The sequence below is a fragment of the Larus michahellis genome, chromosome 5 (genome assembly GCF_964199755.1).
Source record: "Larus michahellis chromosome 5, bLarMic1.1, whole genome shotgun sequence".
NCBI classification, from domain to species: Eukaryota; Metazoa; Chordata; class Aves; order Charadriiformes; family Laridae; genus Larus; species Larus michahellis.
The window spans coordinates 38,923,071-38,947,561 of record NC_133900.1 but is presented as its reverse complement, the minus strand read 5'-3'; the positions used below and the strand labels follow the sequence as shown (position 1 = coordinate 38,947,561).

At 40.5% G+C, this 24,491-nt stretch overlaps 1 protein-coding gene across 18 annotated transcripts in view; it reads right to left on the bottom strand.

Annotated features, from left to right (window-relative positions):
* The window catches only part of TRIM2 (tripartite motif containing 2), a 93,350-nt gene that overhangs the window by 15,732 nt on the left and 53,127 nt on the right, over positions 1-24,491 (bottom strand). For all 18 annotated transcript variants that reach the window (XM_074589700.1, XM_074589688.1, XM_074589692.1 and 15 more), the window contains 6 exons: positions 23,073-23,310; positions 16,620-16,771; positions 15,767-15,947; positions 10,731-11,454; positions 1,720-1,823; positions 248-415 (listed from right to left, as the gene is read on the bottom strand). In XM_074589700.1, the coding sequence (XP_074445801.1) occupies positions 248-415; positions 1,720-1,823; positions 10,731-11,454; positions 15,767-15,947; positions 16,620-16,771; positions 23,073-23,310 (1,567 nt within the window). The remainder of the gene's footprint in view (positions 1-247; positions 416-1,719; positions 1,824-10,730; positions 11,455-15,766; positions 15,948-16,619; positions 16,772-23,072; positions 23,311-24,491) is intronic.

The following is a 24,491-nucleotide window of genomic DNA, read 5'->3' as shown; positions in this document are numbered from 1 at the left end:
CCAAGCACCTAATGTGTGGAACTGTAACATGGAACATACTGTCTCTATTTGGTACAACATTAGCATCACAGCTGTGACCTCTTCCTATTAATTATACAACATGGCTGTGTCATGGGTTTCCACATCACGACAATGGAATTTGGACTAAGTTACAACCAAACTATGCAGTTTCTTGACAAAAAAACCCACATTACTTTGCATTCCTTTGTAAGACAACGCTCGTGAGAGTCCACATGGTAATGTGTACCTTAAATTTTCCATCTGATGAGAATATGCTAACCCATTTGTTATCATAATCTGCAATAATGATGTCACCACTGGGATGCACAGCCACTCCTGTTGGCCGCTGCAACTGGCCGGGAGACCTTCCTCGTATGCCAAAACGGCTTTTGAACTGACCATCATTGGAAAATATCTGTAACAGAAAACATTCATTGTGAAATTAAGTCTGCATTATAACATCATCTATTTCTCGGAGCTTAGATTTTAGCAAGTCACTAATGAACACTATAGTCAGGAAGAGAGTTAGGAACATGAAGCACTTTTGCACGGTCCATATTTGAAAGTGATATGCCTAATTTAAGAAGGGGCTTCCACCTGGAGCCTAATTTCAAAATAAAGAAGTTCTCTGCACTTACATTGCACAGTTTCTTCAGTGATCTTAAAGTAATTTACAAACATTACTGAATTAAGCCTCACAATATCCCTCTCAGCTGGAAGGAAGTGGTATTATTCCCCTATTAGAAATGAGGAAACTGAGGCACTGAGTGACTTGGCCATAGTCAAACACTAAGTCTGTAGAAAAGGTAGGAACAGAAGCTAAAAGAGAATTTCAAAATTGAATTGAATTGACTTAGGGATAAGTACCAGGCCATTTCCTGAGAGATGCTTTAGCCGTACAAAATTCAGTCCGCTGGTTGTGTCCCCAAGCCAGGTAATTAGACACTGAATTTCCTCTAAGTGGCTGCAAATTACCAAGTGTGAGGGTGCTGATGAATATTTGACTCTGTCTCTTTGAAAAGGCCTGGAAACGAGTTCTTACTGCATGTGGCTTGCTGGTTCTCACATACTGAAGAACAAGCCACACACTGCTGCCTTGTTCATTGCTACCACATGGGCAGACTGAAGAGTGATGACAAATTGTTAATGGTAAAAAAAGATACATGGCAACCAAAAGAAAAAACACAGCTTGATTTTCACACAGGTTACAGAAGCCAAGAAATCACAGGTGTCGGGGTGCTACCACAGAAAAGATTTGATCATGATATCAGAAAGAAAAGTGAATTAAGTAGACTAAAAGCCATTTGAAAACTACATCTACATGTTTATTTTTGTACTTGTATTTGCTTAAGAAATTATATTTGTGGCACCTTGCTCTACATTTATATTTGGAATTACGGAGTGATAAATTTACAATGTAAAATGATATTTACAAAAAGGCATTTTTCCAGATTACTGTACCACTTGTTTTCTTCATTCATTGCCAAACATCATAATGAAGGGAAATAAACTCTGATATACATACTAGATATAGTGTAGATCTGAAAAAGATAGCTGCAGGTCAAGAAGATGGAATGATAATGGACGATAAACAAGTTGAACTTCCTCCGTATTCTCTGTATCTGCTTGAATTGTACAAAACGTGTCTTTCCTGAAGTATAAAGAAGGCAGAGGGGTGGGGGTGGGGAGAAAAATAGTGGAAGCGGCATATCATCATACCTGCACACACTGGTTGTTACTGTCTGCTATTAATATTTTTCCATTTGTAGATGCAGCTACACCTTGAAGATTTGTAAATTCCCCTTTGTTTCTTCCTTTGGTGCCTAAAATTGAGCACAAAGTACATAAGGAATCAGGTTAGACAGGACTAATCAGTTAGGAACTAAATGCCAACACGTGCATGTATTACATCCTTGATCTATAGATTTCTGTTTTGAAGAGTTCTTATCACGGTTACAACTTCAAAGAATGATCTCAGTTACAGATCCACAATTCTAAGTAAGAGAAGGGATTGTTCTTACTCTTTGACACGTATGCCATCTAAGCCCCCATCGATGTAATTACCTCTTTGACATTCACAGATCAAAGTGTTCATGATTTGCCTCTTGCATGAGGTAACAAGTAAAATATTTCTTCATATGTGATGGACTTTTCTTAAATTGCAGATTTTTATTCAACTGAGAAGAGAATGACAGAGCGGTACTGCGGGAACGTACAGACAGAGGCTAAGATAAGAACCTAGACAGATCACAGGATTTTAGTACATTTAGCTAAATCTCCTCAGTGAAGTCACAAAATTGAGATAAAACATATCAGTGATCACTTTGGATGGGGCTATTTCAAAACAGGAAAGTTTCCTATTCACTCATACACAGTTCTCAGGCATAGGCTTTAAAAATTCCCTTAGAAGGGAAACTCAGATGAAGAATTGCTTTTGAATGACCGGGACGTGTGGGCCATGAAGACCAACACCTGGAGACTGAATGCTTCTGCAAAGGCCTGCATTAGACTGTTCTAATAAAGGAGTTCACACACACACACAGAGGTCCCATTTTACCCAGAACAAATGCAATAGTGACTTACACAGAACTGTAAGTCTTTTTCCCCAGTGGCTTAAGGCGATAAGGAGCTGTAAAATGTCAAATTTTCACAAAAGTTCATTACGTTTAGATGCCTCATTACTTAGATGTTTGTTCTGAGACATTCTGAGGAGAGTCACGCAGCAAACTGATGTCTTTAAAAGGTCAGCCCTAAAGAGCCTGGTCCAAATTACACCTGGAGCACAGGAACAGTATCCAAATTCCTGCTTTGTTTGTAAAGGAAGCTCAGGGGTCTTTAGACAAGACCGCAATTATGATCTTGGACCCTAAGGTTATTCAGAATGAATTAATTTTGAAACAAAAAGACTCTATAAGCTGTTCTTTCCAAGACTTGGACGCAGCACTATTTTTCCTGCTGAAGTATTTTTATATGCATTCACTGGCTGCATATCAGATACTAATTGGTTTCAATATACGGTTTTAACTGAAAAACTTGCATTTAATTTTACTCCAAAATATCCATGAGCTCAGTGATTGAAACTGTTCTGACTGTGATGCCCAATACAAGACATACATATTAGCTCTAATTTGTATTTAGCTTTCATTAGGGGTGCGTATGCTCTTAACAACCCTTCTTTCTGCTGTGATTATGGCCGTGGGATGCATATTTCCTGTCTCTGGCTAACAAGTAACATTTAATTCCTCTGCACTTGGTGCTGTGAGCATGTCCTTCTGTTTCAAGGCTTGTTTTTTTGAACTCCGTATGCTCCATCCACTAAACAAGGCAAATACTTCTCAATTTTTGTACTGCAAGAGGAAAGTACATATTCAGGGAATAGTGAGTTACACACCAATTACATTACCCACACTTGAGCCATTTCTGTGTATTCTTTTAATGAGCAGTGCCTGAGGGATGCATGCAGTAATTTTTTTCCACCATATGCTAATGATAAGTTTCCTTGTTGCTTTTTAGCCAAAGAGAATGGATGAAAAGGGAGAAACATTCCTTTTACTACTGAGAGTAAAGGGAAAACATTTGTTAGAAAAGAGGAGGCGTAAGCTAGAGCATCTGGAACCAACTAGCACAAACTTTATGGAATGTATGCTCTTTACCCTTAGAAAAATGTTCTTGAAAGTCAAGGAATTTAATTTTTAAAGATAAGAGGGACCTATGTAAAGAGTTACTCTGAATGTTCTTCAGTGGGACCTCGCCTCGTAAACATACATCAAAGGAAAAAATAGAAGAAATTACCCATGAATGCCATAGTCACATTTCACAGTAAGTTTAAGAAATAGTGATTTATTAGCAAGCATGCAGATGAAATTCAGCTCCATGCAACAGCTTTACACATAGCGCTTTGCAGCTACTAAACCCATCGCATAGGTTCTAATTTGCACACAGGCCTTTATACAGTCCCCTTCCCAGTGCCACAAATTTCTCTGAAGAAGAAAGCTGTGGTTAGTGAAACACAGCTTATTTCCTAAGTTATGTTCAAGAGGAAAACAGGTAACTAAACTTTCTGAGTTGAATAATTCACTGTGCCAGCAAAGATCTGAATCCAAGCATAAGCAGCGGCAGCAGTTCAAATGATGAGAGGAAAATAAAGTATGTCAGCCTCTGGAAAAGCAGGATCCTGCAACTGACTCTGTAATTCCAAGGGATTGATAGCTCCTTCCTGTAAGTAGAGATTCCTGCCTTATAAGCATACCTGCCTGAGAGAGAGTCTTCAGCGAATCTTTTGCTGCAAGATACCACCCTTCTGTATCACAGCACCCCATGCTTTGTCTTCTCTCAGTCATGGGCTGTCACCCATTGCTCCTTCGCAGGGAGGCACCAACATTTCAAATGCACAGGGCTGGAACCAGAGGACGGTTGTGGGATCCTTGTTCCAGTGTTTCCAAGCAGCCTTGGTTTAGAGATGAAAGCTGCCTCTCTTTGCCCTGCCTTACCTCCCCACTGTTCTGAGCTATAGAGGAAAGGACGGACATTTTACTGCAACTTCTGTGGCAAGCTGCTGGGGATTGGGAGAGGACAGCAGAGTTTTCAAAAGGGGAGGCTGAAGAGAATTATTAGGAAGCAGATCTGTGGCCTGTGGAATAGCTCCTTTTATATCATCTTTGTATGCAGATAATAAACAATCAGAATTGCCTTAGCCCTATATAATTCCTTCTGGTATTACTGAGCGTAGCCTGCACAAACCCATTAATTTAGCTTTGACGATATGCTTTCAGCATTTTCAGCTCAAGACAATCTAGCATACATAAAATGCTTCATAATTTAAATCTTTTACTCAATAGAGGCCAGATTGACTCTCATCAAAAAGAAGGAAAAAAACATAATCTAAAAGCCCATTGACATCACAGGAGATATTAAAAATTACATCACGTAACTGCAATAAGAAGCTGCTCTGTAAGTGCTGGACATCTGGACAGACCTGTTGTACAATGTACATTTTTGATGCTCATAGTAATAGAAGGAGCGTTTTTTGCTTTCTAAGTTTTACTAATATGAATAATAACCTCCCTTCTTGCTAACCTAGATTTATCGTCTTCCTCAAACACAAAGAAAAACCATGTCACGGCCCCCAGGAGAAAGGGAATGGACTGAGAGAGACAAAAACCCTGCAAAAAGATTACAGATTAATGGGGAGACTTCAGAGGTTGCAAGTAGCCATAACATGTTGCGTAAGTACCATTTCTTTCCTGCCTACAACACTTCAAATACTTCTTCGTGTTCTATATGTGGTACTGAAAAAAAGGATAGAACTACACAGCATGGAAAGGTCTACATACATACTGCATAGACAGGTATCAAGGAGTTGTTTTCCTGTTCCCTAGCTTTGCTTCTTTTTTCTTCACAGCGCCAAAAGATATTTAGTCAAACCTTACACATTATGAAGATGTGATGCCCCCTCTCATAACAGATACAGCTGAAACACAGAAGACTCTGTAGTAAAACCGCACTGAATCAGATTGTTAACAAGCTATGTGCTTATTGTAAAATAAATGTCACGTGTTTCTAAATCCAAGTTCCCATGCAAATCTCTAAGTTTTAAAATCAATCAGTCTGTTGGATGAAGGCACACAATGTTTGTAACCTTTGAAGAGGAATGAATAATTCAGTAGGAACTCTGGCAGACACTCCCACACACTGTTGGTAGCGAAGTTTGGGCTGATTTGTGTTAATGTGCTTTACACAGCATCTGTCCCTAAAAGCTTGGCCAAGACCACCTCCAAGCCTTGCTTGTGCAGCAGAACCCCTGCTCCCACAGTTAGGTATGCACAAATCCAAGGGGTAGGTGCACCTCGGGAGCAGTCTGTTGCTGGTACAGTAGCAAAACCCCGAATGACATGAGTCAAACCAAGACCGGGTCTCTGTCATCAGGACATAAGACCCACAGTGTGGATTTTGCCAGCAGTGTGATATCAGAGTTCTTCAGCCCCTGTCCAATACAGGTATGACTGCAAAACTATGCAATATAGGCCTGGCTAAATTTCACACTGGCCATTACAAACTCATAAAGAGTTCATGAAAAGCCTTAGAGGGATTTGAGCTAATAAACTGGAAAATGTAATTCTATTTTCCCATTACTATGTGTTCTTATTTCTACAGAAATGTAAATTCTGTATAGAAAACATCTTGCTATTTCATACTACTTATTAACGGGTTTATTCCAGAGTTCTGAAATACAGAATGAAGAACAACTGATTAAAGTGTGTCAGAGGGGCCTCTGCATTTCACATATCATACTTCTGCACTGCATGGAACAACTACACATGCACACCCCTTCCTCCTCCAGTGCCCTTAGCCAGGCTGTAATTTGGCCAGGACAGGACCTTGCTGGAAAGGCAGAGAAGGGATGGGGGAATGGGAGGAAGCAAATGCTGCTTGCTACAGGGAGAAGGTTCCTCTGGACCATCCATACAAGGGGGTTAACTGCAGTTGGAAAAATATATGGTTTTTCAAGGAGATGTGAACCCATATAATCCGCTTGTATTTTTGTAAAGCTCAGAAAGTATGCATCTGTAGGCAGCCTTGCTCCTTTCAAACAGGACAATCCAATAGAGAGTTTCAGGCAGAGGCCTTCAGAGAAAATTACAGAAGAAACACCTGATCAAGAATCCCTTTGCTCCTCCTAAGCCTCTTTTAAACTGCACTAAAGCTATTATTACGCAGGCCTTGTTCATGAATTTTCATGCGAAATAAATGCACAATAAGGCTCCTGTTTGCTTTCAGCATTGATAACAGACCAGAAGATGATATCTACACCTAGTAAGGAGGTTGACAGAAGGTACTGTTAAAGGCACTTTTTTTTTTTAAATCAGAGTGAATTACACACATTAAATGTACCAGCTAAACTTAGATGCTGTGTTACACGACTGAACAGACAACTAAACACAGTCTGAGGAAAAGGAAAATTGAACTTGCTAGCAGAGAGCCAACTCTCCATCTGGCTGTATCTGATGCCAATCCCAAGTATAAATAAATGAAGAGAAAAAGCAGCTGAAGTGGGAAATAGCACCACTATGGCTAAACAGTGTCAAAGAACCCAGTCATGAAAAGTTCCAGAAGAGAAAAAATATCAAGGCATATGGCATAGAATGGCAGAGCTAGAGCGCAATATGGGGTCCTGGACAGAGTAGCTAACTGATGCCACCCATGGCTCTTAACCCTCCTTTGGAGGACATGGGAGAGGTTTTCCAGGGAAGGTGGAAGTGACTGACACTGTGAACATCCCTCACCTCCATTTACCTCTGCTCAGCACGGGTCTAAGGCACAAAAGCAAGGTAACGGAAAAGAGCCTTCCCTCTCTTTTGTGCTTCCTACTACTTGTAGAGGTGGCAAAAGACCTTGTGCAATGATTATTTTCTGGGTATCATAAGCGCATTTTTGTTTTCATTTGTATAAACTAAGTACATGCTACACCAATACCGCATGGATACACCCTCAGAGGTCACACCTGTTTAAAAACAATTAAAAAAGGGTAAGGATATAAATTATTGAGAGAAAAGGAGGAAGCAAGAAATACTCTGTTATTGTAAATAATGAATTACACGAATGTATGAATGTGTAGTCAATAGTTTGACCTTAAAATGTCTGAATAGAACCACATGTCATTTTAAAAGCCATGAATAACACAGAATTGGCAAGAGATACAATGCACAATTCCCATGAACAAAAGCACTTAACTGTCCTAATGTTGCATTAATGTTATCTCTGTTAATAGAACAATCTCCTGCTAGGAGCTAATCAATTTACTTGTACATAAAAGCCCATATATCAGCATATATACAATAGCATACCCTGTGTACTTGGATGCCCATAGGAATATTGCAATACGGTTCTCCAACACAGCTGGATGAGCTTCTGGCAGCCCAAATATAAGATTTATCTTGCCCAGTTTAAAATAAAAATCCAGATTTGGCTGGGGCTATCAGAGGAATTCAACAATGGGTTCAAAATAGAGATATGCAGTCGTGTTGGACAACAGCAATAAACTTCATTTTACATTACCTCATCAACTGAACCAAACTTTAACTTTTCGAAGTGAGGTGAAACTGGAACTAAAAAAAACTCTTAAATCCAAAGGCAATCGCTGTGAAAATGTTAGAAGTTTTACCTGTCTTCATTAATTTTGGATATTTGCAAGAGCGTAAAAAGCTAGAGCATTATAGCTGCAACGGCTTAAGAGACCATTCAGACAATGCATACCTAAGCCCACAGAAGCCCAGAGGGACATCTCTAAGTAGGGTCACTCTGCGAAATGAGTGGCTGAGAACTGAACATGTAATAGGATGAAGTATTACTCTCAGCTCAATTTTTCAATGTAATAGCCATGTATCCTGAATGTGGACACTCCCGAGAGGTTTCATCAAGCAAAAGCTCCAAGACATGCATAGCTCTTATTCTAATATTTTCTCTTCTTTTTTTAGGGGGATAGAGTGGTGAAGAAGGGGAAGAGGCAGAACTGAAAAATAAAGCACATGGTCATGACTGCATCACAAAAGAAAGGGCACTGCACTTTTTGGAAAACATTTAAGACTTCTAGAGTTTATGGTGTATTGGAGAGAACAGTTAAAAAAAAAATCAAACACCACCATCAAAACCGAAACTGGAGCCATACCACTATTTGGTAGTCAGGATAGAAACTGCTCGCTAGAAGCAAGGGATACAGAATCAGAAATTACAAGCTGAAATCACTTCAATCCATACCAAATGTTTTTAAATAAGAATATTAACAGTTTTAAAATAATTTCATGACTTTTTTTCCGCCTTTCTTTTTTTTTAAGTATTTGGAGCTACGATTTCCACATTGGGACAAATTAGTGCTTGATATATGTGAACGAGAGGGCTTAGCATTCAGTGAAGGTGTCAGCCACAACATCCTTCTCCTACCTGCTACAGACCCACAGAGACTCCTTTTGCCTGAATCTGTCCATCCAACCCCTTCTCTGTCTAGCTTATAACATATCACAACCATTCCAGAAGAGATTAGAGAGATGTTTTCTTTCTAGACAGGGCTCAGACATTATTCTTAACTGGTTTGTTTAATCCAGTCCCAAAATAGAGCCCAAAAAAGATCTAGGCTACATTTATACATACCCTCTGCCACACTTAACCGGTACCAGCAGCAAATCTGCATTTGGGAAGAGCCACAAGTCCCTTTCTATTGCAGCAGGAGCCTGAGGCTGGTCACTCTGCCCTGTGCAAGGGCTTCTCTCCCCATGGGATTGCTAACAGGGGCTCTGCTGGTGGTGACTACAGCAATAGCTTCTGCAGCAAGAACACCCTCCTACTAGAGGAAGGGCTGTGTGTGAGTACTAATTTAACGAAGGTTGTTTACTAACTTTGGACAATAAAGCATGGTTACTGCTGAGTAGGGCTGGCTCGACTTCAGTATGAATTGCTCTTCGTTGTATTTCTAACTTTTGACTCAGCAGTCACCATAAAACTTAGCCTTAGCGACAGTAAAAGTGGATATCATTGCCTCTGTAAAAAATGCTTTGAGTTGTTATATTTATGGCGTCGTTTATCTGACGAGGAAATGCAATGGCCATCTGGGAAAGGCTGGTCATTTTATGAGTAGCTCCATCAAAAGCTTATATTGTACTGTCTGATCAGAAAGCAAAGCATGCTTGCTGAATACGTTTTCTGATATAAAACCATTATGCTATTGCATGTACTCTTTATCACAGCAAGGAATCTACTAGAAATACTGATGGATGAGAAAGCAGACGGACAGGGCCAACCAACTGACAAATGGTGTCTAGATGAATTTTCAATAGAATTACTTAAAAATCCTCCAGGATTAACCACCATCCCTTCTCTGCTACAAAGGGGAAAGCCACCTTGCCAACTGGTTGTCAAACTTGGTAACACATACTGCCGAAATCCCGACTTGTACATATTAAGAATTAACTTGCTTTTTTCTTTAGTTGTACAAAGTGAAAAGTATTTTCTAATTATATAAGCAGACATTATAAAAATACAATAAATACAGACTTCAAAAATTATAATTATTATTATGTAGCTTAAAAACAAAGTACATCAAAAGATCTGAAAAAAATTCACAGTAAATGACACCAAGATGTTATATTTTTACCAAGCATTAGAAGTTCACAGATTTAGAGATAACATTACACTACACAAAGAAACAAACATATTTAGATATTGGTGAAAAAAAGAAAATAAAGGAAATCGTAATTTTGTCCTATGCTGACATAATGAAATAACTATATATGACCACAGGATCTAGCACGTATAGTTCCAGGTTAATTAATTAAATTAATCTTTAGGGCAATAGTTTCAGAGAAGCAGTCCTCCTACTACCCTTCTTGCCGTGCAACTTTTTAAAGAAGAAATTTAATGCAATCGGAAGCATCAATCGTACTATATGTTCATTTTATGATGCCAAATAGACTACCAAAGAGGTGGTAAAATATTTTGTCACAAATCAAACTTACGCGTTTCTCAACCCAAATTCCAATTAAATATTTGCTGCAAACAGAATTTCTGAAGTATGTGCTTTTAAAATTTACATATGAACAAAAGTCAAGAGGCCTAAAGGTATTATCAAGGTTGCTCTACTTCCAGCTTTAACCTTAAAATAATTTAACTTCTAAAGTTTTTCATCCAGTTTCCCCAAAGTGTTTTTAAGTATGTCAATAGGTAGCAGACAAGTCACCTACCTACTCTGAAGATCAAATCATCTTCAATGGGATTCTCTTTTCTTTTGCCAGTGCTGTACATGCTCGCAGGTCTTTTCACAGCTTTCTGCTTCACATGACCACTGCCAGGAGATTTAACGCGCCTCTTAACCCCTTCAGTGGTAGGGGACACATCTGCTGATCTGACCACTTTAAGTTTGAACGGGCTGCCCTTGATATGTTGATCATAAAGTCTCAGTGACAAAGTGAAGTCCCCTTCTTTCTGAACAGTATACAAAAATTCGTAAGTGCCATTTTTATTGTCAAGTATTTCTCCGTCCGCTACACTCCCATCAGGCGTGCTCAGTTCAGCAGTGAGGTAAGCGTTCCCAGATTTACAGAGCTCCCCATCTTTGTCCTTAGTTGTGATGGTAACGGACATGGGCTGTCCGATCACCGTCTGCCTCAGTCCCTCACCTGTGGCAACTGTTTCAGAGGCAACAGCATTGGTGGTTAAAATAGTACCTAGATTGTGAATGGACTTCTTCAAGCCTTCTGTTTCCACTATGAAGTCCAACTGATCGTTTTCACGGGGCTGCAATGGGAAGTCCCGCTCGGCCAGTTCATTCAGCTTGTCACTCATTTGCTTCTTCACCAGCAGAACTTCAGTTTCAGTCCCGTGGTTGAGGGCTTGGGCTGTAAAGTTGCTGCAACTTTTAATGCTTTCTTGTCCTTCAAGTAAGGTATCCAGCTGTGTCTGGAGGACCTGTGTGCATTATCAAACACCAGATTAGCATCACGTTACAAGAACTATCCTAGCAAGACGTAGCATGCTTTATATCTGAAGGCCTCTGTAGAAACCCAATTTATAGTGCTTTATTTTAGAGTTAATTTTAAAGTTTTATTTTAGAAAAAGTACCACACTGATCCCCACACATTCTTGGAATATCATGCTGCAACATAAAAAATGTACCCTCTTGTGGGTGTACAAGGCTTCACAGATCCACTGTCACCCTAGACTGAATTATTGTCCTGCCTGTCTTGCCTATTTTAAAAAAGAACAACCCACAACAAACCCAAATGTAAAAGCTTGAACCCTGCTCCATCTAATTCTCAGCAGTCACAGTTAATGAAATAGTTACTGGGAACTGAGCTGTGTGCACAGAAATAGAGATATTTTGGAGTTATCAGGCCCATTAATAAGGCAGGCTGCAAGAAACTTGCAACTATTTCTTCAGAGCCAAGGGAAACCTTGGCTTACTCCTCTATGGAGACGGACAAGAGGGCACTCTCAAGATCTGTACTTCCATCCTGAGGAAAACTGTGATTCCTGATCTAATTAAGTGAAGAAAGGAAAAGTGTCCCCAGCAGAAGAGGGTAAGTTGTTTCCCCAGTTTCAGCAGGCAGGAAAGCAAAACGTAAAGGATGGGTTGTGGATATCGGGAAGAGTTGGGTTGAGTAGCCTAAAATTTTGGTTTCAGCAGGTAGCTACTCTATATTTAAGACTCAGAAAGAGCTTTTATTATAGGCTGAGTTCTGGCCCTCAGTCTAAAATACTTAAAACTGCATTGAACTCAAAATTTTAGGTGTGGGCTGGCAACAAGTCTAACTTGTTTTTTAAACCAGTTTTGCAATGAATTAGAAAAAGGATCCCTGAATTTTAACAACTTAGCAGAGAAATTCATGACAGCCAGGAAAGTCCAAACATTCCAGCTACCCCCCACATTCTCTGCTAACGAAATCCCCAAACCAAAGTACCCAGTCACACATGTGGTATGTTTTTCCTACAGAGCAGAACTAGGGCACAGACATTACTGTGGATCAGAGAAGTTATTTTGTTGACCATCACTGCAAAGTAAATATTTTTGAAACATTTCAATTGATTCTAAAGTAAACTTAGAGACTGAGTGTATTTATCACTACGAGATACTCTTCCCTTGCTGAGGGATGCTGCATTCTAAGGGATTTTTTCTTCTGAATTTTACAAAACTATCTGCTTTTCACACACTGGAGAAAGTCCAGCCTGATGAGTTACTGATACGGGAAAGTGATAACAACACAAAAGCTTTTGCAAGCAAAACAGAATGAACAAATTTCAAGACAACACTGAAATTTCAAGCTATCTGGTTTTCTAGGCATCTATAAACCTCTCAGGATTCAATACGAGGCATTTCTAATCTGCCTTGTCTTTATTCAAGGATGTAAGTAGTTAAACAGATAGCATAGCTTATAAAGTCCCAGAATGACAAAACCCCGTGTGCCTGGGATAACAAATCACAAACTGAGAAGGAAGACAATTCGCAGCTACGTTTTAAAGCCATTATTTTCTCAATATAGTTTTCTTTTACAAAGATGGAAAATATTAAATCCTATGATAACTAATATTTAAAATGTGTTCAGAGTATTTTACGTGAGGCCTCTTTGAGTCCATTGGACATCTGAAACTCAATTACCAATTTTCTTCCTTTTTTCATTTTTGAAAAGTACATGTGATGAGTTGACCCTGTCTGGACACCATGTACCCACCAAAGGCACTCTGTCGCTCGCCTCCTCAACTGGACAGGGGAGAGAAAATACAACAAAAGGCTCTCGAGATAAGGACAGGGAGATCACTCAGCAATTACTGTCATGGGCAAACCAGACTCAACTTGGGGAAAATAATTTAATTTATTACCGATCAGAATCAGAGTAGGGTAATAAGAAATAAAACCAAATCTTAAAACACCTTCCCCCCACCTCTCCCTTCTTCCCAGGCTGAACTTCACTCCCCATTTCTCTACCTCCTCCCCTCAAGCGGCACAGGGGGAGGGGGAATGGGGGTTGAGGTCAGTTCATCACACGTTGTCTCGGCTGCTCCTTCCTCCTCAGCGGGAGGCCTCCTCACACTCTTCCCCTGCCCCAGCGTGGGGTCCCTCCCACAGGAGACAGTCCTCCACAAGCTTCTCCAATGTGGGTCCTTCCCACAGGCTGCAGTTCCCCACAAACTGCTCCAGCGTGGGTCCCTTCCACGGGGTGCAGTCCTTCAGGAACAGACTGCTCCAGCGTGGGTCCCCCACGGGGGCACAAGTCCTGACAGAAAACCTGCTCCGGTGTGGGCTCCTCTCTCCATGGGTCCACAGGTCCTGCCAGGAGCCTGCTCCAGCATGGGCTTCCCATGGGGTCACAGCCTCCTTCGGGCATTCACCTGCTCCAGCGTGGGCTTCCCACAGGTTCAAAGCCTCCTTCAGGCATTCACCTAGTCTGGTGTGGGGTTCTCCAGGGGCTGCAGGTGGCTATCTGCTCCACCATGGACCTCCATGGGCAGCAGCGGGACAGCCTGCCTCACCAGGGGCTTCACCACAGGCTACAGAGGAATCTCTGCTCTGGTGCCTGGAGCATCTCCTCCCCTTCCTTCTTCACTGACCTTGGTGTCTGCAGAGTTGTTTCTCTCACATATTCTCACTCCTCTCTTCTGGCTACTGCTGCATAAGCTTTTTTTCCCCTCTTCTTAAATATGTTATCCCAGAGGCACTACCACCATTACTGATGGGCTCGGCCTTGGCCAACAGCAGCTCCACCTTGGAGCTGGCTGGCATTAGCTCTGTCAGGCATGGGGGAAGCTTCTATCAGCTTCTCACAGAAGCCACGCTTGTAGCCCCTCTGCTACCAAAACCTTCCCACGGAAACCCAATACATCACGTTATCAGAATGATGGAATATTTGGATTTGAATTATCTTGCGGGACTACTAGTCATTCAAAAGTAAAATCCAATTCCAGTCACTCTTTTTTATACAAACAGGGGAGATAAATACCTCTTTTACTGCTTATGTGCAGCTTTGTAAAAATATGGTTCTCTAACACACAAAATAACTTTTAAGCTCTTTTAAATCCCTTTAGACAACAAGGGGATAATTTAACATAATATTCCATCTTGTGTGAACTTTGTACACACCCTGAGTACATTTGCTTGCTAAAAAATTAAGTTTTTGTCACATCTTGGATACATTTAGATGAACCTGGGATCCAAGTCCAAATTTTTCATGCTGAAAGCTCCTCAGCTGCAGCTTAGCTCTGGAGATGACTGAATTCTGTGCCCTGAGGGTTTGGGGCTCCCTGTGTTCCTGAAAGTACACATCTTGTGCACATGTTAGAATTCCTCCGTTTTCACAGGCCCAGCAGTTCAATACCTTCCTAATGATCAAACCTGTTCCAGATCCAGGAATGCAGCATTCCTCCGCTTCAGACATCTGGAGATGCTCAAGCTGCTCAGTAATCACAGAGAACGCCCAAAGATGCCAATATTATCAGGCACTCCTAAAACTCCAGTTGTTGATGCTACTTTCTTTGGAAGGCTACTTTGAGGGAAGAGATCTTTCTTTTATATAAAACAGACGCTGGTGACCAGGAAGCAAGGACTAAATTCTTTCATTTGCCTGATTCAGACTTACTAATCCTCAACAAAAACCTTACCCACCAGGCTACAAGCTTCTCTTTGTAGAAGTGCAGATTTCTGCTTTCTTCCTCTGAAGCTTAGTCTACAATACAGGGGGGAACCCACAAGATTCAATCATCCAGATAGGAAGACAGTGAATGTAGCTCTGGAATCTATTGCTCTCTGCATTCCCCTGAAAAAGTGAGATGTACCTCCAATCTTTATGTGACATCTAACATGAAATATGTTACCAGGCATTGGAAAGGAAAACAGTGCTTTAAAGCAAAACAGTAAGCCTTGCACAGTTCAGGAGAAATAGTTTGGCCTGTATCTTCGTGGGGGGGTTCACAGGATTGCAGCCCACGGATTTCAGACTTTCCTTTAGTGTTCCCTTATTGTCATCTGCACATCAGCATGTTGGCTTTAAGGAGATGCCTGCTTAGTGTGTTGGCCATTTTAGATCCTCGCACACCGTGCACAAAGGGCTACCCCCTGCCCATACAGGGTCTGGATTCCATTTATAAGGCTCTGCAGCACTTGATTTCAGGAAAACAAAGTTCTCCTCTGGATCTCAGACGCAGTTTGTCAAACTGGCATCCTGCATCATTTGCAAAAACCGGCTGATTAAATTCATAGCTTTTCATTGAAACAAAACATGCATCTTACTTTGTGTTTAAGGCCATAATTCACTTCCAGTTCCATAAGCAGCACGCTCTTTCGCACATTTAAAGTCTTCTGGAGTTCATCAAAAGTGGAATGAATGTCATCTACAATGCTAGCCTTTTGGTTGGTTAACTGGTGTATGATTTCAGATATAAAATGAAGTGCTGAGTCGATCTCTGGAAGCCTGAGGGAGGGATTAAATTACAAAGATTGCTGTTTCAAAAGTCATTAAACACTTGCCCTTGCCCTGCTACCTTTTGATGAAACAATCTCATCAGCAGGCTGTCTTTAAACTCAGTCATTTCCCAGAAGTTCATTCCTTTTATAACCACGTAGTGGTTCTGGTCTGATAAAATAAGGCTAAGCCAGGGCCCTCCCATGTGGAAATCCGTTAGATTTTAGGCATGTCCAACAAGGAGGCCTTGGATGCTCTGTCCTTTATGCAAATGTATCTACTTAGGAAGATATAACTAGATGTACCCCACTTTTTCTTCCTCTTTAGCCTTTCTGCCACCATACTGTTTGTACTAATCTTTTAAGCATCCAGTACTATTAATTTATCATGAAATTCATGATTGGCTAGTACTTTTCTCTTTAACATTTTATGCCCCTTCTTTGGAGGACACTTGCATTTCCAATGGCCTCTGTTTTGTGAAAGACAGAAATCTTTTGGTTTTTTCTCTGATCCCTCAGTGCATCACACTCAATGGATTTTTTTTTTCTTTTTGCTAGCCTCACTATCCCTGTTTTCTAGGTAAAGATGCATGGAATCAGCACATTAAAACACCTACCCAAGGTAACACAGGAAGCCAGTGGTAGAACTGAAAATGGAAAATAATCAGTGGAGTATCCATACCTTTTGTTGACAGCATCCAACTGGACCTGGAGGGAAGCCTTGTGTTGCTCCACCACGTCCTTGAGTGGTACCGTGGGATGCTCTGCGTGTTCTCCCTCTGTACACTCCCGGCACATGGCTGTCTCACAGGACTGGCAGTAAAACTCCATCACCTGGAAAAGTGCACAACTCTAAATTCAAACATGGCAGCAGTAGCATCACTCAAAGGACATCTTACTGCATCTTGAACTCATGCTATTATCCGAGCTCTGAGACAAAGTTTCTCCTTTCTTAGACACCAGTAATTTACTGCCTAAAAGATGGCTGTTATTTTTATATATTTTATATCAAAATGCTGTTTTAAATGCATTTTATTCTATCAGAAAGGGTGAGAACAGCAGCCTGGGAAACAGAATGCTGGACTTCAAGGCTGACCCTAACATCATGTTTAAATTGTGTAATCGTAAGTTTTAGTGTCTCTCTCAACTACTCTGTGAAACAATTCAAACAACCAGGGCATTCAAGTCCCCTCGTTAACTCGATCCTTAGTCTCTCCAGAGGGTCTGCCAAAGAAAGGCTGTGTTTTATAACAGGGCCACCCGCGGAACATGAACGCGATGGAGCTCACCAAACAGCATGTTTATTTGCTAGAGAAAAGCACCCTAAATGACCTAACATGCTGTAGGGAAAAATCTTTATATCCCATTACTAATCCCTTAAAACCATCAAAACCTCGTATCTGAGATTATAATAAGAGTGCTGATCTACACTTGAAAGAGGAGGAGATTGTTTCAACCTGTTATGTACCCAGTAAGATGCTTCCTGGAGATAAAAAAAAATCTTTACATGTAATAAATACCTCAAATTCTGAATATATTCATGAAGGGAAAGAAACAGAAAAGTGCTGTGCCCAAATCATATATTAGTCAAAATAATGCACATATATGCAAATTTGGCATGAGACTTTCTTTTACAGCTAGGAAGTCCTTGGGCACAAGGCATTTTAGCCTTATGGAAAGTATATAAGGAAGCTTATAGTAATATGCTTCAAAGCAAGACACTGGCAGCTCTCTTGCATTCAGAACATAGCATCAGAATCTTGAATAACTCAGCTGATGCTTCTGGCACTCAGATCTCTCACACACAGATAGTTGTGCTGGAGATGTTGGTTGACAACAGGATGGTTGTGTAGAACTGGCTGTTTTCAGGTGAGCAGAGAGACCTCTAACAACACCATGCAAAGTAGCTGGCTGCTCCAAGAAGTCTTGAGAATTAGGAGGAGGAAGTAAGAACCATGTTGCATGTGGCTATTAGCATTAATAGGGATTTTCCTCTGACAAGCTCCTCTCCATCTTATTCCCATTCTTCCCTCTTATCTCAATTCACAAGATATGGGATTCACACGTGATGAGGGTTTAGTCATTTGTTGGCCATTCATGTAAGCCACTTTAGAGAAAATTTAAAAGCTGCTCCAAATAAACTGTATAAGATCAGATATATCAGCAAGGAAAAAAAAAAAAGTAGGTCTTTAAACAATGACAACACCCATCAACACTACTCCAGTCAATGGGAATTTTGCAGTCTCACAGTAGTAGATCCTCTAAGGCCTGACAGTTATATTGGTAGGCACTAAGATGTGATGCAGTCGTGCAGTGCATAGAGGAAATGAGTTAAACAGAGTTTAGGATTTAAATTCTTTTCAAGGCTTCAAAAATCTGCAACCGGAAACAACCAAAAGGAACAATATTTTATTAGTGTTGTAGTTTAGGCACTTAGGCACTCTTTAAATCTTTTTATATGGTCAAAAAAATTCATTTCTGTTGAATGAGGGTCAAAAGTTCATCTTTCTGCCTTTTTATAATGTAATGCTTAGGTTCAAGATATTTTGACAAGCCTTTATTCAATATTTTTATCTTTGGATACAATGATTAGAATAATTTAATATTTATTTCCTATTGAACACCTCATAATAAACATCATTATATCTGCAGCAACATATGTAAGAAAGAAAGCATCTCATTGGCATATTAAAGTTTAGCCTAATCAACTTTCTTCCTCTTTATTCAAGCATCAGAGAATCACACAAGCTAGAATGGTAATAGCAAGCAGACCACAAGACCTAATGTGTATGTCTGCACATAAATAGTCTTCTTTGCCTTAGTCAAATTCAATGTTTGAGTGAAGCAGATTTCATTTCCAATTAAAATCTTTTAGCTGAAGGAGAAAGAAAACTTAATACAATTCAGGCTTCAAATGCCTAGATAAGCTGATCTGCTAACATTTTGTCTAGCATTTCTTAATCAGGTAAGATTAATTTCTAACTACAGACAGACATTTATTACTGGCTTTTCCTCTCTCCCCTCCATGCCCAACATGGGCACCACATTTTGTGACACTCCCATAAAGCTTTTCATGGTAGCAGGTTTGCTTTACAAAAGATCTCAGAAAAAAAACGTTTGCCTGAACCCCTCCTTTCCAAATTGAAGAGAGCTCTTGGGCAGGATATACTATGGCATCCAACACTGTCTTCAACTGTATCTCCACTGAAGTCAATGAAAACATTCCGATCAGCTGTAATGAAATGTGAATTAATACCCACTGACTCTGAAATCCCATCCACTAACTCCCACCTCTAACCAGACCGGCATATTTCAGTACAATGACCTAATTAGATACCCATGCATATCTTCACTACTGTAATTTAACTGAATTTACAGAAACTTTTTAATTTGCATAATCAAGGATGCAGGTACTTCTAGAATTAGATTTCACAAAGCTAATTCCAGCCCTTCAAAGTTCAGGTCTCAAGTAAAAGGCTCTCACCAGTCACAAGCCCCCCTTCTCTAAAATCACATTTGAATAATCACATTGTTAATCCTCTGCTTTCCATTTGTTTGAATTAAAAGAACAGCCAGAGAAAAAGGATGAGTCTGCTCTTTGCCAGCCTTCTTCCTCATCTCACACACACGCTTAATTCCTCTGTCACAGGGCTGTGTAGTGTATACCTTAGCTTTGTATGTTTTGGCTTTTAGAACAACGTAAGTTTGGATTACCCGAGGGCAATTCCCAGATATCTGGTAAAATTTAGAATGTGGGGTTTTGTTCTCCCTAGTCATAGCTTTTGCCTTACCCACACAGAAAGCCTGAAAGCTTTAAGCATTTTCTTCAAAAAGTTTTGTAAGACTGTCTTGACTTAAACAACATGCTTACATACAAGTGAACCACCCAAATCCCTTGTGTGACTTTATAATTCAGTCAGATATGATTGTGTCAGTCACACTATTGCTTCCTAAATGTATTGTTTTCTTTGTGAGGCAGAACAAAATTTTGCCAGCAGTGAGCTCAGTTTATTAGTTTTAGTGCTCATTAAGAGTGTAACTGACATTCTGAATTTTTTATTTAGCCTCAATGAGTATTTAGCCTACGCTGACTATTTCAGAGTACAGAAAAAAATTAGATTACACTTTCACGGGATACATGAGCAAGTGACATGGTGGGAAGTACAGAGGTGAAGAGAAAAAACAAGGTTTAAAAGGTATATTGTGAAGTCACTTCATCAGAATATCAAGGATAAGTACTTTTTTATTTTTCTGAGAGAAGCATACAGGCAGTGAGCAACACCTGCACAAGTTCAGGAAATATTTTTCTAGACAAGATCTTATGCCTGTCAGGTTGCCAAGCTATTCTGTGATCTTTTGAGAAAAAGCTAGTCAGAGATAAGGCGTGCTTTCTTGTGACAAGCATTTAATTTAATATTGGGTGCGCTCTCTTATTACACTCTATAGGCAGAAAATACGCTGCACCTGTAAAAGCATGGATCCTAGATTCTGGGCTGGCTTTCACTTCAAATTCAAATAAAACCCAAGCATGGACTTTTCAGGATGGGTGACTGCAAAGAGGCTACACTACTCATTACATATTATGAAGTAATGAACCTAGAATTTCATAGCCTTCCCTGTCCTGGTTGTTGTACCTGCCCCTAAATGATTGTAGATCAATGTTTCCAAATCAGGATGCTTATATCCAACAAACGCTGCAGGTGTTTAGCAGCTGAGAGTAAATCTGATCTTATTTTAATGTGTAAGTAGAAGATAAGAATTTTCTGTTAGGTTCAAAAGTTCCGTAACATATGTGTCCTATTACCTCGATTTAACAAGAGCAGATATTTGTGCTTGCGTTGGGTGAATATGAGGAAGCATTTCTTTATAGTTCAAACACAGGAAACCATCTCTCATGGTTAAGATACTACAAGCAACAAAGATGCCACAACAGAGGATGAGAGGATGCGCACAAAAGGAATAGGATGCACACAAACGTATGGAAAATATGAGTGGTGCAAATAAGAGACCAACTGGGAGGGAAGGCATCTAATCTACATGGCCTGAGGAAGGCTGTTACAAGCAGTCAGGCAAGCCAATGAGAAAGTATCTGTGCATCAGTTTCTATCTGATTTTAATCAGAGAGGTTTAAATTCAGTATGGCTGAAAATATTGAAAAAACTTGTTTAAATAGAAACTCATTTCCGAGCTAATACAAAGAAAATCTGTTATTATTTAGATGAAATATGCTTGATGCTATTTTTTCCCTTGATAGTAAAAGTGTAATGGATCTGACCCTACCCAAAGCAATACATAAAAATTAATGGGGAGAGAAGTCAATGCAGAATGACTGCTGGTTCTGTGAAGGCATTCTCCTCCAGCTACCACCTCAATCCTCTCTCACTCCCTGAAGCCCCCAGCAAAGCTGGTAGCAGCCACACAGTGCCCTCATGCTGTGTACCCATGAAGCCAGCAAAAGCTCGTTTCCTCAGTCAGGCCTAAAGTGCCCAGCACCCTGCCCTGCATACCCCTGCCCTTCAGCCAGACCTACCTGGCTAGCCTCAAGCAGCTCTCCCCAAAGCTTATCTCAGCTTCTCCCGTCACAAGGACTAATGTGTGCACTTCAGCTTTTCCTTTTCTAGCTCCGCAAAGCTTTAAATTGGAGTCATCCTCAGCCTGACCCCAACTCTCCCAGATACTTCCTGAAGCAAGAAGATATTCCCATCACACACTACTCAGCATCCTAAAAGATATGCTACACTTCAAGGCAAGCCAAGTTAAGTTTGGTTTACAAATCCACCTTTCCTTAGGAAGGAGTTCTCAGAGGTATAAGGTGATGTATTTTTAATTGTAGGCAAACCATTTTTTCCTAAGCACACCCAAAGAATCGCCAGCTGATAATGTAAAATGCAAAACAAGTAACATCTTCCATTTTTAATTTTTTCTGCATTTCACAATCAAATGGTTCCTATCACGATTGCTATAGCAGAAAACAACCGTGATTCATTTTAAGGACAGCCAATAAAATGCAAATAAAAACTATGAATGTATTAATCAGTAACCACTAGACACACATTGGTACAGTACATATTTTAAAAGTTACACCAGTTATTCATTAATCAGAGTGTAGAGCAAATCAGTTCCACAAGTGCATGTAATTCCAAGCAGGTCAGCAAAGGAGAGGAAACTGAGCTGTTCCTCTGTAAGAGTAATCACTACGTATCAGCTGAATTATTCCTATACCACCAATATACCTAAACTGAGTATCAAATAAAACAGTCCTCAGGAAGTAATCTTAAAATACTGGCACCTATTTCTTGGCTTGCATAGAAGCACAGCGTTCAGTTTACAACACAGCATTGCTCAGCTTTGCAATGTGATCTATTTACGTGTTTGCATAAGCCTGGCTATGAGACAGGAGCTCCTATGCCTACCATAAAGCCACAAGGGTTAACACTAAAAATTGTGAAGGAAGCAGAGTTAGAGCTAATAGCTCTGACTTCTAATACTCTGGGAATACTGACACACTTGGGGTACTTTCCAATGAATCCACTGATATGATTTGAAGGTGTATGCGGGGGGATGCTGGGCAAAAAAAGTAGGTGGAGGAAAAAAACAAAGCAGCCTCCAAGGACTGATACATGAGATGCACAAAACACTGCAGATAAACAGAAGCTCTGTGTTTCTAGCTTGTGCTGACCCAAAGCATCCTAAGCTAGGACACCCTTTCATTTGGCTCCATGTCAATATGCTCACATAGCTTTCGGAACTGCTTCAGTGTGCAGATCAGTTAAGCTTATAAGGTCCCTGACACATACTGCCTAAACAACCATGCAGGTTCCCACAGCAATAGTTGATTCTAAAAGAAAGAGAGCTATGGAAACCCATTCCAAAGAGGCCAAGGCACGAGGTTCAGTGCTTGCAGGGCAAACAGTTTTGACCAAATGTGCTAAAAGATGATACTTTAAGGTGCTCCACTAAAAGCATCTGAGTTCTTTTTAAGAATCACTTGTCTTTGGTTGACATATTATAAAATCAAAGAACTACTGTGATTCCAATTCACCCACTATCTTTTTAGAACAAAATATCCATGACAAACCAGACCAGTCTGTACACAGGAGTGCCTGCACATACCACAGGAGTTCATCTCACTTACATTTCCATCATGATTGGGGCAGGAGAGTGGTTTGCCCGCAGCAACAGCGGTGACAGTCTCCAAGATGGAAGACTCTTCAATGCTGTTGTCCGGTGTTCGCTGCAGGACATCCATCAGGTTGGTGATAAAGAAGTTGTTCTGGAGCGCAGAAACCCCTTTCTCTGGCAGAATGGAGGTCTGGCGGCACACGGGGCAAGAAAGGGTTAAGCTATGGGCTGGAATGTAATTCTGTAAGCACCTATGGGAAAGGGAGGTGGAAGGGGAGAAAAAGAGAGGCAAAGTATCATCAAAGAGGAAGAAAACTCCCTTCAGTTTAAGAACTGGTTTGAAGTCCTGGTACCCCTACTTATAAAAGGTAAGGCTTCAGAAGTAAGAGTGGTTATGGGGATATTTTTTTTCCTTTAAACCTTTTTTCCTCTGCCACATGAAAAAAGGTTCAATAAGCTGGCATCATTTTAAGAGTTATGTGCCTTTCTTTGAGATATTTGTGCAGAGTGGATCCATGCTTCCAGAAGTCTGCTGCATCCTGCTCACAGGATAGTAAAGATGATAAACTATCAGATAAAGTTTGACAGACATGAAGTTATTGCATCAAGTATTTGAACCTGTGTTCTGACTGAACTGACTAACCGGTGGTTGACCCTTGTCTTTCCAATAGGATCTCCTTTATTAACTTGTATTTGTGGGTTTAGTGTTTCAGAGCTAAAAGCTGGTCCCAATGAAACCAATGGAAATTTTTCCATTTATTTCAATTAGGAAAGTTATTTGGCAGTTAGCCAGAATCAACAGAGCTCTCTCTACTACATAGAGAAGCATGTCCCAGGTTATCACAGTTTATGTTAAGGGGAGTTTTGGAGGAGATTTTTGTTTGTGTTTGATTTGTGTGTGTGTGTGGTGGTTGAGTGGTGGTATTTCACAGAATATAAATCTCACACAAAAGTTCTGTGATTGACAATATGCAGCACACCAGCCTAGGTGACAGTTAGTGCCACTTTTGGCCTTGAAAATCAAGTTAACAACTGCTGGGCATGCAACATCCAATTGCAATTGGCAATTCAGTACAGTCCTGTAAGCACAGGAAGCTTTGCGGAATGCAGTTCTCCAGGGGAGCAGCGCTACACCATATTTCTCATGAGATGCCAACCAAGAAAGTGCGGCCTCGCACAGCTGCACAGCTCTTACCCACTTTCAAAGGCTTTGCTTGCACCACTCTTCATCCTTCCTTGGCAGCCCTTCTCCTGACCCCCCAGTAAGGGCTCTGTGAAAGGAGAGCTTAGGCTTTGCGCATCAGCAGTACACTGGAAGAGTTCTTCCAGCCTCTCTCCATAACCAGATCAGCGTAAGAGGATTAAGTGAAGTGAAGTGTAAGTGAAAACCAGAAGCTGAATTTAGGATTTACACATGAACTGAAGTCAAGAA